The following is a 13,098-nucleotide window of genomic DNA, read 5'->3' as shown; positions in this document are numbered from 1 at the left end:
TATCTCTCTCACACATACTCCTTTCTATCTCCCTCTCCCCATCTCCTCCCCCTCTCTCTCACATACTCCTCTCCCCCTCCCTTCCTTTCCCTCTCCCCTCCTTCCCCCTTCTCCCCCTCCCCATTCTGTCTCTCTCCCCATCTTCCCTCTCTCTTTATCTCTCTCTTCTCTCCCCTCACACAGTGATTCAGTCCACCATAGCTTTGCTTCAGATTTAGGCTATGCCACTTCCTTCCTTCTGAATTTCAAGAGTGCTGCTTAGCATCGCTGGGTCTCCTACAGTTCATTTACCTGAGAAATAAAGGTAATAATAGCCCGGAGTTCCCCAGGTTCTGGGGAGCACCAAAAAAGGCATTGTGTGTGCTGTGGTTGCCCAGGTGGTAAGCCCATAATTAGGTCTGTGAAAATAGAAGGCATTAGTGAGTTGCTCACAAAAGAGAAGTGTCCCCACCAAGCTGGCCCTGCTGCCCTCTCCAGTTTGCCCACACACACCAAGAGGACAAGGACAGACTCCAAATTCAAGTAAGTTTGCGCCTGTGTGTGTGGAGTGTGTGTGTGTGTGTGTGTGTGTGTGTGTGTGTGTGTGTGTGTGTGTGTGTCATCTCTTTGTATCAGGACCTAGCTATGGATAATGGACAGCAAAGAAACTACCTTGGACAAAGACAAGAATAAACTACTAGAAAGCCCATTTGGCAAGCAGGGACAACAGTGTAGACAGAGTCAAGAGGTGCACGGGTCTCAGTTTAAGAGATGAACCTCGGCCTACGGACCTGGGCCTAAACCTGGATTCTACCTGGGAGAGTGACTTGGCTTACTCATTTACAAGAGGAGTGAGCAGCAATTTGACTCTATTTGTATAAAGGAAAAAAAACATATTAGGTGCTCAGCACACCACTGATTGGAACCCAGAGAATACATAAAGAAAGAGAAAATGGAGGGAAGGAGAGGGAAGAGAAAGTGACAGAGACACAGGAGTGAGCGAGGGAGAGGAGACAGAGGGAAGGGGAAAGAGAAAAGGGACACATGTGATAGAAAGAGAGGAGAGAGAAAAGACACAGCCTCCGCTAAACTAGAGGTTGGTCAGTAAACGCTATGGGAAGCCAGAGACAGTTGTACCCAAGGGGGCAAGACTTCTCAGATTAGAAAGACAAGAAGTTGGTGAGAGTCTGATATTCTGTAAGAAGCCAACTCTCTCATAAGCCCAAGTTGCCAGAGAATAGAGTGGCTAGGATACAGTGTTCCTGTTTCATCACTGTGGGGTGACAGATGGCTCACGCTCTGGTACTTGATTCCATGAGTAATGCTAAACTCACCACCACCACCACCACCACCCAGTATCAATCAGTGGGTTACTGAGCACCTCATATGTGTTTAGTATACAAATAGAGTCAAATTGCTGCTTACTCCGTTTGTAAATGAGTAAGCCAAGTCACTCTCCCAGGGAGAAACCTAGTTCAGGCCCCCAGGTCCCGCCCCCTCAGGCCTAGGCTCATCCAGCTGCCCAGGAGTAGTGATACCTCTAGCCTCTTCCTCTAACCACAGAATCAGTTTAGGATGCTGTTAAGCAAAGGATAGTTGACCCTCACCATCATGTTCCTAAGGTTCAGAGAAGGCATGCAACGTGCCCATAGTCACACAGCAAAGAGAGAACAGTTGTTTACTGTCAGGCTTGCTTGTGATATTTGCTGCTTTAAAACCCAAGTGGAAAGAGCTGGCTGATGCTTACCCAGCATGAAGCCGGGATTCCATCCCTAGTGCTGCATCCGAGGGACACTGGTACATACCGGTGCTCCCAGCACTTGAGAAGTAGAGGCAGGAAGATCAGACGTTCTTAGGTCTGAGCTTCATAAGACATTCCAAAAAGAAAACCGAAACACTGCCAGGAAGAGTTGAATTAAAAGTATGTTTTAATTTAAGAGCCAACGTAATAGGGAGAAGAGCTGGAAATGCCATCTCTGAGCCTGACACAAATGGAGCCCTTAACCAAGACTATAATCAGAGCCAGTGGCACTTAGAGTGCGTGCTCACGATGGATGTGCACATTCAAATGGGCCTGCCACAGCCCCACAGCATTGCTAAGTGTGCTAGGCAAGGCCAGGGATGTGGCTCAGTGGGAAAGTGCTTGCACCTACATAAGTCCAGGCCTAATGGTGCATGATTGGAGTCCTGGTGCGGGGAGATGAACACAAGAGGAGCCCTGAGACTCACTGGCCTTCCTACCCCACCCAATGCGCAAACTCCAGGCCCCTGAGAGATCCGACAAGGCTCAGTGAGTAAGTGCTCTTGTTGGGCAAGCAGCACCCAGAGATAGACAGATGATAGATAGATAGATAGATAGATAGATAGATAGATAGATTATAGATAGATAGATGATAGATAGATAGATAGATAGATAGATAGATAGATAGATAGATAGATAGATAGATAGATCCAGGCATGCTCATATACAATCATGAAAGCATGCCTGTAATCCCAGTGCTGGGGTCAGAAGGTGGAGGCAGGAGGGTCACTGGGACTTGCTTGCTGTTAACCCAGCTCCAGGCTCAGTGAGAGACCTGCCTTAAGGGAATTAAGTAGAATGTGAGCAAGACCATGATGTCTTCCTGTGGCCTCTGCACACATGTGCACAGGAGTGTACACTAACACACATGCACAAGCTTACAGCATACACATGCATGAGCCACATGTACACACATGCATGCACACCAGCACACACATGTACCTGAATGCATACACACATATACACAGCTGCTAAACATCCCCTTTTTACAGATTAAAAAAAAAATTTCTAGCTTAAATCAGTAGCCAATGCTGCACATGTATTGAGCACCTACTGTGTGCCTCCTGCGTGATATGCTCTACACACTAGACTGTGGTCCAGGCTTTGGAGACTACATTAGCCATATCTCCCAAGCTCACCAAGACATTCATTTTTTTAACTTCTGGACTAAACAAAATCAGCCAGCTCTCCTGGGATCTCCAGGTCCCCGATACCATCCTACACTCTAGAGAGTTTGACACTTATCCTAATGTCCATTGAAACCAAGTCACTTCCAGAGCTGTGACGAACTGTGGAGTGAAGACCACCTTGGCAGGCAGTGCACACACCATCTCTAAAGGATCTAAGCAGGACTGGCATGGAGGAGCATGAATATGCAGGTAAGAAGTGACATAGGTGCTGATGCTGGCATTCATCTGCCTGAGGATGTGGGGCCTCTTCGGTCCCTCTTTAGCCAAGAGGGTGAATTTCCAACAACAGCCAGGAGGGAGGGTGAAGTGTGGAGGTGAGCATTGACTGAGGCTGGTGGCACACAGCCCTGTGGAACAGGGAAACCCAGGGCCTCCCCCTTCTGTTACTCAACACCCTCCCAACAAAACTCAGTCCCCGCTGGACAGCTCAGGGTCACACAGAGTTGAAGGCCATCTGAACAGGAACTCAGAATTCGGAATGAGTTCTCAAAACCAGGGTAAGGAAGTGGGGGGAGGCTGGGTGGGGAATATTAAGACAGAATTGGGGGAGCTCGGGGATTGGGGTGAAGCCTGAAGAGTGTGGTATCTGGGGACCGGACTTCATATGAAGCAAAAATTGGGTTGTAGTGTCTTATGACTAGGGAAGGGGCTCAGCATTGTGACAAACACCAGAGTAGCTAGGACCTGAGGGTCAAGGTATAAGCACAGAGTGTTGGGGGTCAGAACAGACTAGAAAAAGAAGGTCCTGCCATCTAGAGGTGAGGCTGGGGGACCCAGTATTGCAAGAGGGAAGGCTTAGAAGCTCCTGGCTCTGTCTGTCTCTCCAGAAATGACCTGGACTGAAGTCAGACTCATTGTTTGCTGGAATGTGGACAGACTCTGGCTGGGCAAGTCAAAACCAGAGAGGCAGACTGGGAGACACACAGAGGAGAGATAGACCAAGTTCAGGAGGACTAATGGACATGCATCATCCAGATAGACACAGTGGTGGGGCAGTTTACACATGGGGAAAATTGAAAAGGAAGTAGCCTTGGGTCCGCTGAGACCCTCTGCTTCAGATGGGACTCTAGATGAACTGTTTGGACAGTGACACTCTGAATGATGGGGAAACAGCTAGAGGTGGAGCCCACACTCCCCTGTACCCTTCAGTATTCTCCGTACTACCAACAGGATACTGGGAGCCTCCTCGGAAACGCTGCTGCTGTGCAAGACGAGGGACACAGCTGGTGCTGGTGGGGTTGCTGAGCACAGCAATGTGGGCTGCCATGCTGACCCTGCTTCTTCTATGGCGTACGGACCTCCCCAGCCCCCATAGATCCCACCCCAATGCCTAGGGAGCCCAACACCCTCTTTGGAACTTGTTTTCCCCATCTTCTGCTCCATCTTAAGGTCCCCCATCACCTGGTTCTACTTGTACCCCCCAACCCCACCTGTCAGGTGTGGGGAGACAAGTAACAATCCTTGTCTGCTCCTCTTTCCACATGCCCCCCTAGACTGGGAAACGGAGAAGAATCTGAAACAGCTAGGAGACATCGCCATACAGAATGGTATGCAGGGGTCAAGGTGGGCTGGCAGAAGTGAAGGCGGGGATGGTATTGCCATTTTCCTGCCACTAACCACTGTCAGTGGTCTGCATCAATGTCACCTTCTCCCTAGGAATAAATGGACAGTCTAGAGTAGGGAACTTCGTCACTCTCTGGAGAAGCCTGGTTTTCTGTTATCTGATATCCACAACACCCCTCATGCTTCCCTATGCCCTTGTCTGCAGAAAGATAAAGACGCAGTTCAGCTGATGGAGCACCTGCCCTGGGCTCCATCCCCAGCACTACATTAACTGGGCACCTAGTGCCTGCCTGCAATCCCAGCAGGAGAATCAGAAGTCAAGCTCATCCTTGGCTATATATTGAGTTCCAGAGTATCCTGAGCTACATGAGGCCCTGTCTCAGAGAGAGGGAGAGAAAGAGAGAGAGAGAGAGAGAGAGAGAGAGAGAGAGAGAGAGAGAGGACATAGCCGATAATTCAATTCTAGTCTGTACCTCATCTGTTCTACCTCCCCCTTGTTCCATCCAAAATATGGGGAAAGTTCTGCAGTTCTGTGGTGATGTGAAAGCATTGAGAACTGGGCTGAAGTACAAAGCGCCTTAACTGGGGGGGGGGGGGGGCATGTTTACCTGTGATGTCAGAAGGTTGAGGCAGGAGTGAGAGAGCAATATGAGGAATACAGTGGGAAAGGAGAGAGAGAGGGAGGGAGGGAGGGAGGGGGGAGGGAGGGAGGAGGAGGGAGGGAGGAGGAGGGAGGGAGGGAGGGAGGGAGGCAGGCGAAGGGTATTGGAAAGGGAAAGGGAAAGAGATGGATGGAAGGTGGGTTTTGCGGTTCTTAAAAACACCTCTCTTCTTCCCTTTGTCCCAGTCTCTCATGTTTCCAAGGACTTACAAAGATACCAGAGTAATCAGTTGGCCCAGAAGTCCCAGGGTGAGCCAGTCATCTCCTGTCAGACTGAGATGGGGAAGGGGGAAAAGGCAGGGATGGCCTTGCATAGTCAGTGGTGACCAGTCATTGCCTGGCTGCAAACCACAGCAGGGCTTGGAGGTGGCAGCCCTAAGGCCCTAAGGACGGGGTGGGGACGGGGGTGAGGAATCTCCAGGGGAACCTTCTCATCACTGAGTTCTTCTGCTCTGTGGGCAGCTGTTCAAATGTCACAAAGCATGCAAGAGCTCCAAGCTGAACAGACACAAATGAAAGCTCAGGGTAAGACAGGATGAGAGAAAACCCCCACCCTGAGAACCACAGGGACCCTGGAGGCTGGAGGCCAGGCTCAGGATGGGGGTTGGGGGGAGAGGGGAGTGGAAGCGATGATCCACACGCAGCGCTGCATCTCTGAGGCCAGCCATACTCCTTTCAGACTCTGAGCTCTCCCAGAACCTGAACAGACTCCAAGAGGAGCTAAACAACGTCGAATCCCAGAGTGAGACTTGGAACCGCCAGGGGAAAGCGGCCAATTCAGTGAGAAGGGGGTGGTGCTGGGAGCTGTCTGTCAGTCTCTGAAAACTGCACCGATCCCTATACCTTTCAGACTCTGAGCTCTCCCAGAACCTGAACAGACTCCAGGAGGATCTAATCAACGTCAAATCCCAGGGTGAGAATGTCCAGGCAGGCGAAAAACGGCAAAACTGAGCGAGAAGTGGGTGGGACTAGGAGCTGTCTGTCAGTCTCTGAATGCTATACCCACTATACCCACTCCCCCCATCCCCCAGGCTTGAATGAGAAGCGCACGGCCTCGGATTCTCTGGAGAAACTCCAGGAAGAGGTGGCAAAGCTGTGGATAGAGATGTTAATATCAAAGGGTGAGTCGCGGTGGCCTGTAACCACATACTGTGGCATCCTGTGTGTGCCGCACGAGGAGGCAGTACTGATACAATTGTGTGGCATGGTGTGACTTGGGGATGCGTTTGTGTGATGTGCACAGATCTGAGTTTATATTGAGACCAGGACAGATGGGGACATTTAGAAGAGCGCCCTCTGCTGATGGGGGTGGGGTCCACGCTGTTTTCCTCCTCCAGGTAAAGCTGGCTTCCCTCTGTTGCTGTTGCCTGCCCACCCAGGCTTAGTGGGGATGTGGTCGTCAGCAGCCCTATCAAGGATGGCAGGGATGGCAGGGATGGCAGGGACACAGGAACAGCTCTGCAGCCCGAGGAGTTTCCTTAACCCTATAGGAACCTCAACTCAGGTCAAACAGGGCTCTTTGTCTTTGATTCAGGGAATTTCAGGACAAGCCAGTGTGAAACAGAACTGGAATTTATCCAGAAAGATTTCAACACGAGTTTTTAAATTATTTTTACATTTTATTTCTTTTATGTGTATGTATGTAAGGGTAGGAGGAATGCATGCCAAGGCACATATTTGGAGTTCAAAGGACAACTTTCAAGAGTTGGTTCTTTCCTTCTGCCACATGGGTTTTGGGATTTGAACTCAGGTCTTCAGACTCAGCAAAAAGCTCCTTTACCCACTGAGCCATCTCATTAGCCCTAATACAGATAGGGCTGGGTGTGGGCTTCTCAAGCAGCTGCATCTTGCTCTATCCAATAATCTCAGGTGGGATTTAGTGAGTTTTGAAGTTGTCCTCAAGACCTGCTGAAGATGTGTGTGTGTGTGTGTGTGTGTGTGTGTGTGTGTGTGTGTGTGTGTGTTTCTGGGGGGGGAGCTGGGAGTATAGGTGTGTATGTAGGGGTGGGGGGATGTGCACATGAGTCATGGTCCATGTGGAAGTCAGAGGACAACCTCAGGTGTCAGTCTTTGCCTTCCATCTTGTTTGAGATAGGATGTTAGCCACTGCTAAGCCGGGCTAGCTGGCTAACAAGCATCAGGGGTTTTCCCATGTCTGCCTCCTCCCAACTCCCGCGAGGGTGCTGGGATTCCAGGTGCATGCTGCCATATCCGGCTTTAATCAGTTCCAGGGATTGGAACTGAGGTCCTCATGCTTGCTCAGCCCAGAGAATTTAAGTGAGATCCCAGGGCAGTTCCCAAGATGGTTACAATTGATGAGGTGAAAGATCATGGGGTGCAGGAAGACAGGACATTCTAACTGTAAACTATCAGTGGTCTTGTTTGAGAGTTCTAGAATTTAGCTGGCAGAGGAATGAAGTCCAACCTGAAAGCATACACCTTGACCAGACCTTGAGCTGATTCATTGCTTTAGTATAAGGTGTGTACAGAAAGAATATAGAGATATCCACGTCATTGTCACCACTCAGGCAGCCTCCAAGCAAATGCTAATTGTGCTGAAATTCTTGCTTCTGTGCTGTTGAGAGGCTCTTGCCAGCAGAGGGGCTCCTTCCTTTTTCATGTCCCCATAATGTTCCCTCTCCCTGAGTTCCACCTCACCCTCACCACAGCAGCCTCCATGAATTAACCCACTCGGTGATAAGGGACATGACCACCAGGGATGGTACAGGTGGAGGTAATGTTGATACCAGGAGGCCACCACACTTGCCCACCAGCCATTGTAGAGCTTGTGACATGGGATAAGAATGAGGTCACCGTGCTGCACTCGTAGAACCATTGCTTCATTGCCCTTGACTTTCCCCTTCCACTTCTGGAAAGCCCCAGCTGCCCCAGAGGACAAGAGAGAGGAAGGAACTTTGCTTGGTTGGAAGGAGCCCCCATCCCTTGGGACGAGTGGCTCTGGGGATCCCAGCAGAAAACCCCTGTGGTTTCTTGTGGCAGAGCATGGACAGACTCAAGGTCATTTTCATTGCTCACAGATTTCTCACCTCCTACCCTTTCTCTGAGTACACACATGCATATACACCACACACACCACACACCTCACACATACACACATACACCACACACACACACACCACACACATACACACATACACCACACACACCACACACCACACACCTCACACATACACCACACACCACACACCTCACACATACACACATACACCACACACCACACACACACACACACCATACTTCACACATACACACACCTCACACATACACTTCACGAACACCACACATACACAAACAACACATACACACCACATACCTAACATATACACACATATACACCACATACACTCCACACATACCCACACACCTCACATATATACACATATGCAACACACACACCACACAAGCAAAAACAACACACACTTTACAGATACACACATACACAAACACACATTACACTATACACACATACCTCACATACACACATACCATATACACTCACCACATACACACACCTATGAAGATACACACCACATAAACATACACAAATATACACACCATACACCTCACATATACACACATATGCACCACATGGACACCATACACATACCTCACATATGCACATATACACCACACATATATGCACACCACACACCTCACATACATGTACACCACATACACATCACACAAACACACACCACACACCTCATATATATACCACACCCACACTACACATACACATATACACAACACACAAACAACACACACTTCACATATACACATACACACACATCACACTACACAACATGTACCTCACATACACACATAGCATATACACTCACCGCATATACACACCTATGCAGATATACACCACATACACATACACCAAATATACACACCACATACACATACACCAAATACAACACAGACCGCATACACACAGTCTCACACACACCAAATACACAAGTCACATACAAACCACATACACACACAAAGTAAACACAACACAGATCACATACATACACACCACATATACACATCACATCACATCCACAGATCACAAACACACACACACACACACACACACACACACACACACACACACCACACACCAAATACACAGGTCACATACAGACATACCACATACACACACACCACATATACACCACAGCTCATACACTGATCTCACACAGACACACACACACACACACATCACACACATGCACGCACATACACACTGTTTCCACCTCACCACAGGATACTAGAATTACAGGTGCATCCATCCATGAGATCCACACGCAGGCCTCAGGCCTCTAGTCGGTGCTTTTCTCACTGAGGCATCCCCCACATACAAATCCCGTCCTACACTCTGGGGTCTGAGTTCAGCCCTGGTACTGTCCCTAGGTGTCACAGCCAGGAAACTTTCCAGTCTCAGTCTCTCTCTCTTTCAATCTCTCTCGACCTCCCTCTTTACCCTTTTCATTTCTTTTAGATAAATATACTTTTAATATTTATTTTACTTTTAATTATGGAGGGGCAGGTAAAGGGCACATGAGTTTAAGGGGCCTGCAGATGCCTGGTCCATAGAGCTGGAGTTATAGGCAGTGGTGAGTTGGCTAATGTGGGTGCTGGGAACTAAACTTGGGCCCTCTGCAAAAGCCATTCCTGCTCTAGATTACTCGGTCATCTCTGCTCTGACTGAGGTGTCTGAGGTGTCTGTGGGGTGTGCTGTGGCTGGGGTGTCTGTGGGGTGGGGGTGGCTGAGGTGTCTGTGGGGTGGAGGTGTCTGTGTCTGAGATGTCTGTGGTACGGCTGGAGTGTCTGTGTTAAGGTTCTGGTAGTTGAGGTGTTGCTAACCATGGAGGTGTTAGTAAGCTTGGGATTGGAAGTGTTACATAAAGCTGGTGGCTGAGTTGGGGTTGGCCTTGGCTGTTTGTTGCTGATGCCAGTGGTTGAGGTATTTATGAGGTTAGTGACAACTGCTATTCTGCTAACCACTGGGGTGGCTTCGGTGATAGTGTTGGTGACTGAGATAGTCCCACCAATGAACTGGCCAGATCCCATGAAAAAAGCTGCAGACCGGCTGCTAGGGTCTAAGCTTGGAGAGACAGATCCCTGGGTGACTGCAGAAGAGACACTACCATACACATGCATACCCTGCCCATGGGGGCCAGGGGCAGCCCACCACAACGCTGAGCCTCTCTTCTCTGCCACCCCAGGAGCTGCATGCAGCACGTGTCCCAAGAACTGGCTCCATTTCCAGCAGAAGTGCTACTATTTTGGCAAGGGCCCCAAGCAGTGGATCCAGGCCCGATTCGCCTGCAGTGACCTAGAAGGGCGGCTAGTCAGCATTCACAGTCAGGAGGAGCAGGTGGCCAGGGGCTCTATGGAGACCATGGGCAGCTGGATCGTGATGGGCGGGGCAGGGGAGGTCGTCCCACCCTGGCCTTCTGGAATGGACAGGATGGACCATATGCATCTCCACCTAGGACTTCCTGATGAAACACATCAGCAAGGATTCCTGGATTGGCCTCCGGGATCTCAATGTGGAGGGACAGTTCATATGGATGGACGGGAGCCCAGTGGGTTACAGGTAAGGGGCCTGCGGGATAAACACCGAGGAGGGAACTGTCCCTGGATAAGTACCTCATGGAGGAGTCCAGGCTCAGGGAAAGGGTCCTGTAGGCTACAGATGAAGGAGAGAGCCCTGGGGTCTGGACTTCCTAGATTCCTTAGCCATAAGGAAAGGATGAAGGGCCCGGGGCAGAGAGCAGCAAGAGCAGTTTGGAAAGGTGGGTCTTGGGCTGCATGCATAGAGGGCGTACAGAAATGGGGGAGACCCAGGCACAGGGCCCCCAAACGGGGGAACCTTTGCTATGAAATGAGAATAGTGGGGGAGGACCTGCAGAGAAGGAACACTTCCCTCATGGCATTCCTATGACTGGAGTGTTTCTTGTTCCAGCAACTGGAGTCCAGGGGAGCCCAACAACGCAGAGCAGGGTGAGGACTGCGTGCTGATGCGGGAGTCCGGCCAGTGGAACGACTACTCCTGCCGCAGCTTCCTGTATGCCTGGGTGTGTGAGCAGCTGGCCACATGTGAGGCATCTGCCCCATTAGCCTCTGTGAGTCCAACAGGACCCACTCCAAGTAATGAACCCTGACAAGCTTCTGCCCACCCTCTTCTGGATGTCTCTCCCACCTTCATCATGGAGACAGCCAGGCCCTGAGGATCGTCCTATCAAGGCCTGGGCCCCTCTTTGTGACTCAAGGCCTCCATGATTATGCCCCCACCCATACTGAAGCAGCTGGTAGATACCAGCTCCCCATCCAACTAAGCTGACATCCCAGCCCCTCTGCCCTCCTCACACCCGAGTCCTGCCATGCAGCCTGCGTGTGGGCAGCTGAGCCATCCAGGAAGCTGAGAACAGTTTTCTCAGGGGGCTTCCTACTCCTATCAAGTTTTCCTCTTCCTCCCACTCACTGTCCCACAGAGCACAAGTCCCCTCTCCCCAGGGTCTGGCAGCAAATCCTCCCACCAAGTTTGTGTGCAACAGCGAAAAGGGATCATAGCTGGTCCCCAGCACTCCCCGCTCCTTGGAGGCCTTGCCAGGTGTGCTCCAGGTGTGGCAGGTAGCTGACAGTTTCAGCGACCTGGTGCCCAAGACCCTCTTTGAGAATGCAGTGCAACTGATATGGAATTTTACACCTCATGTATCTTGGTTATTTCTTTTCCTATGTTATCACAGTAACATGCTAGGTATGTGTGGGAGTGAGGCTCGGGAGTATGTGATTCCCAGCCAGGCGTGTTGGTACTTGCTTATAATCCGAGTAAGCTTGGAACTGTGGCTTTGGGCAAGCCTGGACAAATCGGTGAGACCCAAATAAAGCTGAGAGGAGGGCCAGCGATGACCTGAGTTCAAGGCTCCAGTCTCCTGAGTCTCAGGAGGAAAAAATCAAGTCTCAAAAGTTGGCTTCCACACTACCCTGAGGCCTGTGCAGCCCCCCACACACTTAAACACATAAACCCATTTTTAAAGATGTTTAAGGTGGAGTGCACCTGAGGAAAACATCTCACATCTCTGGCTCTACATGCACACACAAAATAAACATAATTTTAAAAACAAGGTGGAGGCTAGAGACATGCTTTAGCAGTTAAGAACACACCGCTCCTCCTAGGAATGGGAGCTCAGATGGCAACACTCACATCAGAGGACTCACAAGCACCTGCAACAGATCTTGGATCTGATGCCCCCTTCTGGCCTCCAGTCACCTGCATTCATGTTCACAAACCTACAAACAACGTGTGTGTGTGTGTGTGTGTGTGTGTGTGTCTGTCTGTCTGTCTGTCTGTCTGTCTGTCTGTATTCTTAAAAAAAAAAAAAAAGCGAGGGGTGGTGGTGCACAACTTTAATCTCAGCACTAAGGGAGGTAGGCAGATCTCTGAATCTGAGGACACCTGGTCTACATAGTTGAGTTCCAGGCCAGCCACGACTATACAGTTGAGATTGTCTAAATTAATGTAATAAGCCACTAAGTTACACACCCAACCTCAGGTAGAGTCAGAAGTGTTGAGAATTCATGGTCATCTTGGAACATATAGCAAGCTCAAAGCCAGAGTGGGCTGACAGCAACCTGTCTCAGAATAAATTTTAAAAATATTAACCTTAAACTGGATGGTGGTGGTGGTACATATTTTTAATCCCAGCACTTGGGAGGAAGAGGCAGGTGCATCTCTGTGAGTTTGAGGCCAGCCTGGTCTACAAAGAGAGTTCTAAGACAGCTAGAGCTACACAGAGAAACTGTCTCAAAAAAGAATATATATATATATAATATATATTATATATATAATATATATATATATATCCTTAGAACCTTTAAGTTTCTGG

The 13,098-nt window shown here is 49.7% G+C and overlaps 1 protein-coding gene across 1 annotated transcript; it reads left to right on the top strand.

The window, feature by feature from the left end:
* The first annotated feature begins 3,137 nt into the window (after positions 1 to 3,137).
* On the top strand, positions 3,138 to 12,126 carry Fcer2 (Fc fragment of IgE receptor II). The gene is made up of 11 exons (XM_035444163.1): positions 3,138 to 3,159; positions 4,141 to 4,260; positions 4,464 to 4,533; positions 5,307 to 5,443; positions 5,657 to 5,719; positions 5,874 to 5,936; positions 6,045 to 6,107; positions 6,226 to 6,315; positions 10,432 to 10,583; positions 10,702 to 10,805; positions 11,175 to 12,126. The coding sequence occupies exons 1-11, from the start codon at positions 3,138 to 3,140 to the stop codon at positions 11,371 to 11,373; spliced, it is 1,083 nt and encodes a 360-aa protein (XP_035300054.1). The 3' UTR covers positions 11,374 to 12,126.
* The last annotated feature ends 972 nt before the right edge of the window (positions 12,127 to 13,098 follow it).

The sequence above is a fragment of the Cricetulus griseus genome, chromosome 4, assembly GCF_003668045.3.
Source record: "Cricetulus griseus strain 17A/GY chromosome 4, alternate assembly CriGri-PICRH-1.0, whole genome shotgun sequence".
NCBI classification, from domain to species: Eukaryota; Metazoa; Chordata; class Mammalia; order Rodentia; family Cricetidae; genus Cricetulus; species Cricetulus griseus.
The sequence above is the reverse complement of the archived record's forward strand: the minus strand, read 5'-3'. Positions and strand labels throughout refer to the sequence as shown.

Excerpts from the sequence above, each read along its gene's own strand:
- Fcer2 (XM_035444163.1), top strand. The coding sequence starts at position 3,138 with ATGGAGGAGCATGAATATGCAG. Across the intron at positions 4,261-4,463 it reads GACCCTGCTTCTTCTATGGC|ACTGGGAAACGGAGAAGAAT; the intron begins GTACGGACCTCC and ends ATGCCCCCCTAG. Across the intron at positions 6,316-10,431 it reads AGAGATGTTAATATCAAAGG|GAGCTGCATGCAGCACGTGT; the intron begins GTGAGTCGCGGT and ends CTGCCACCCCAG.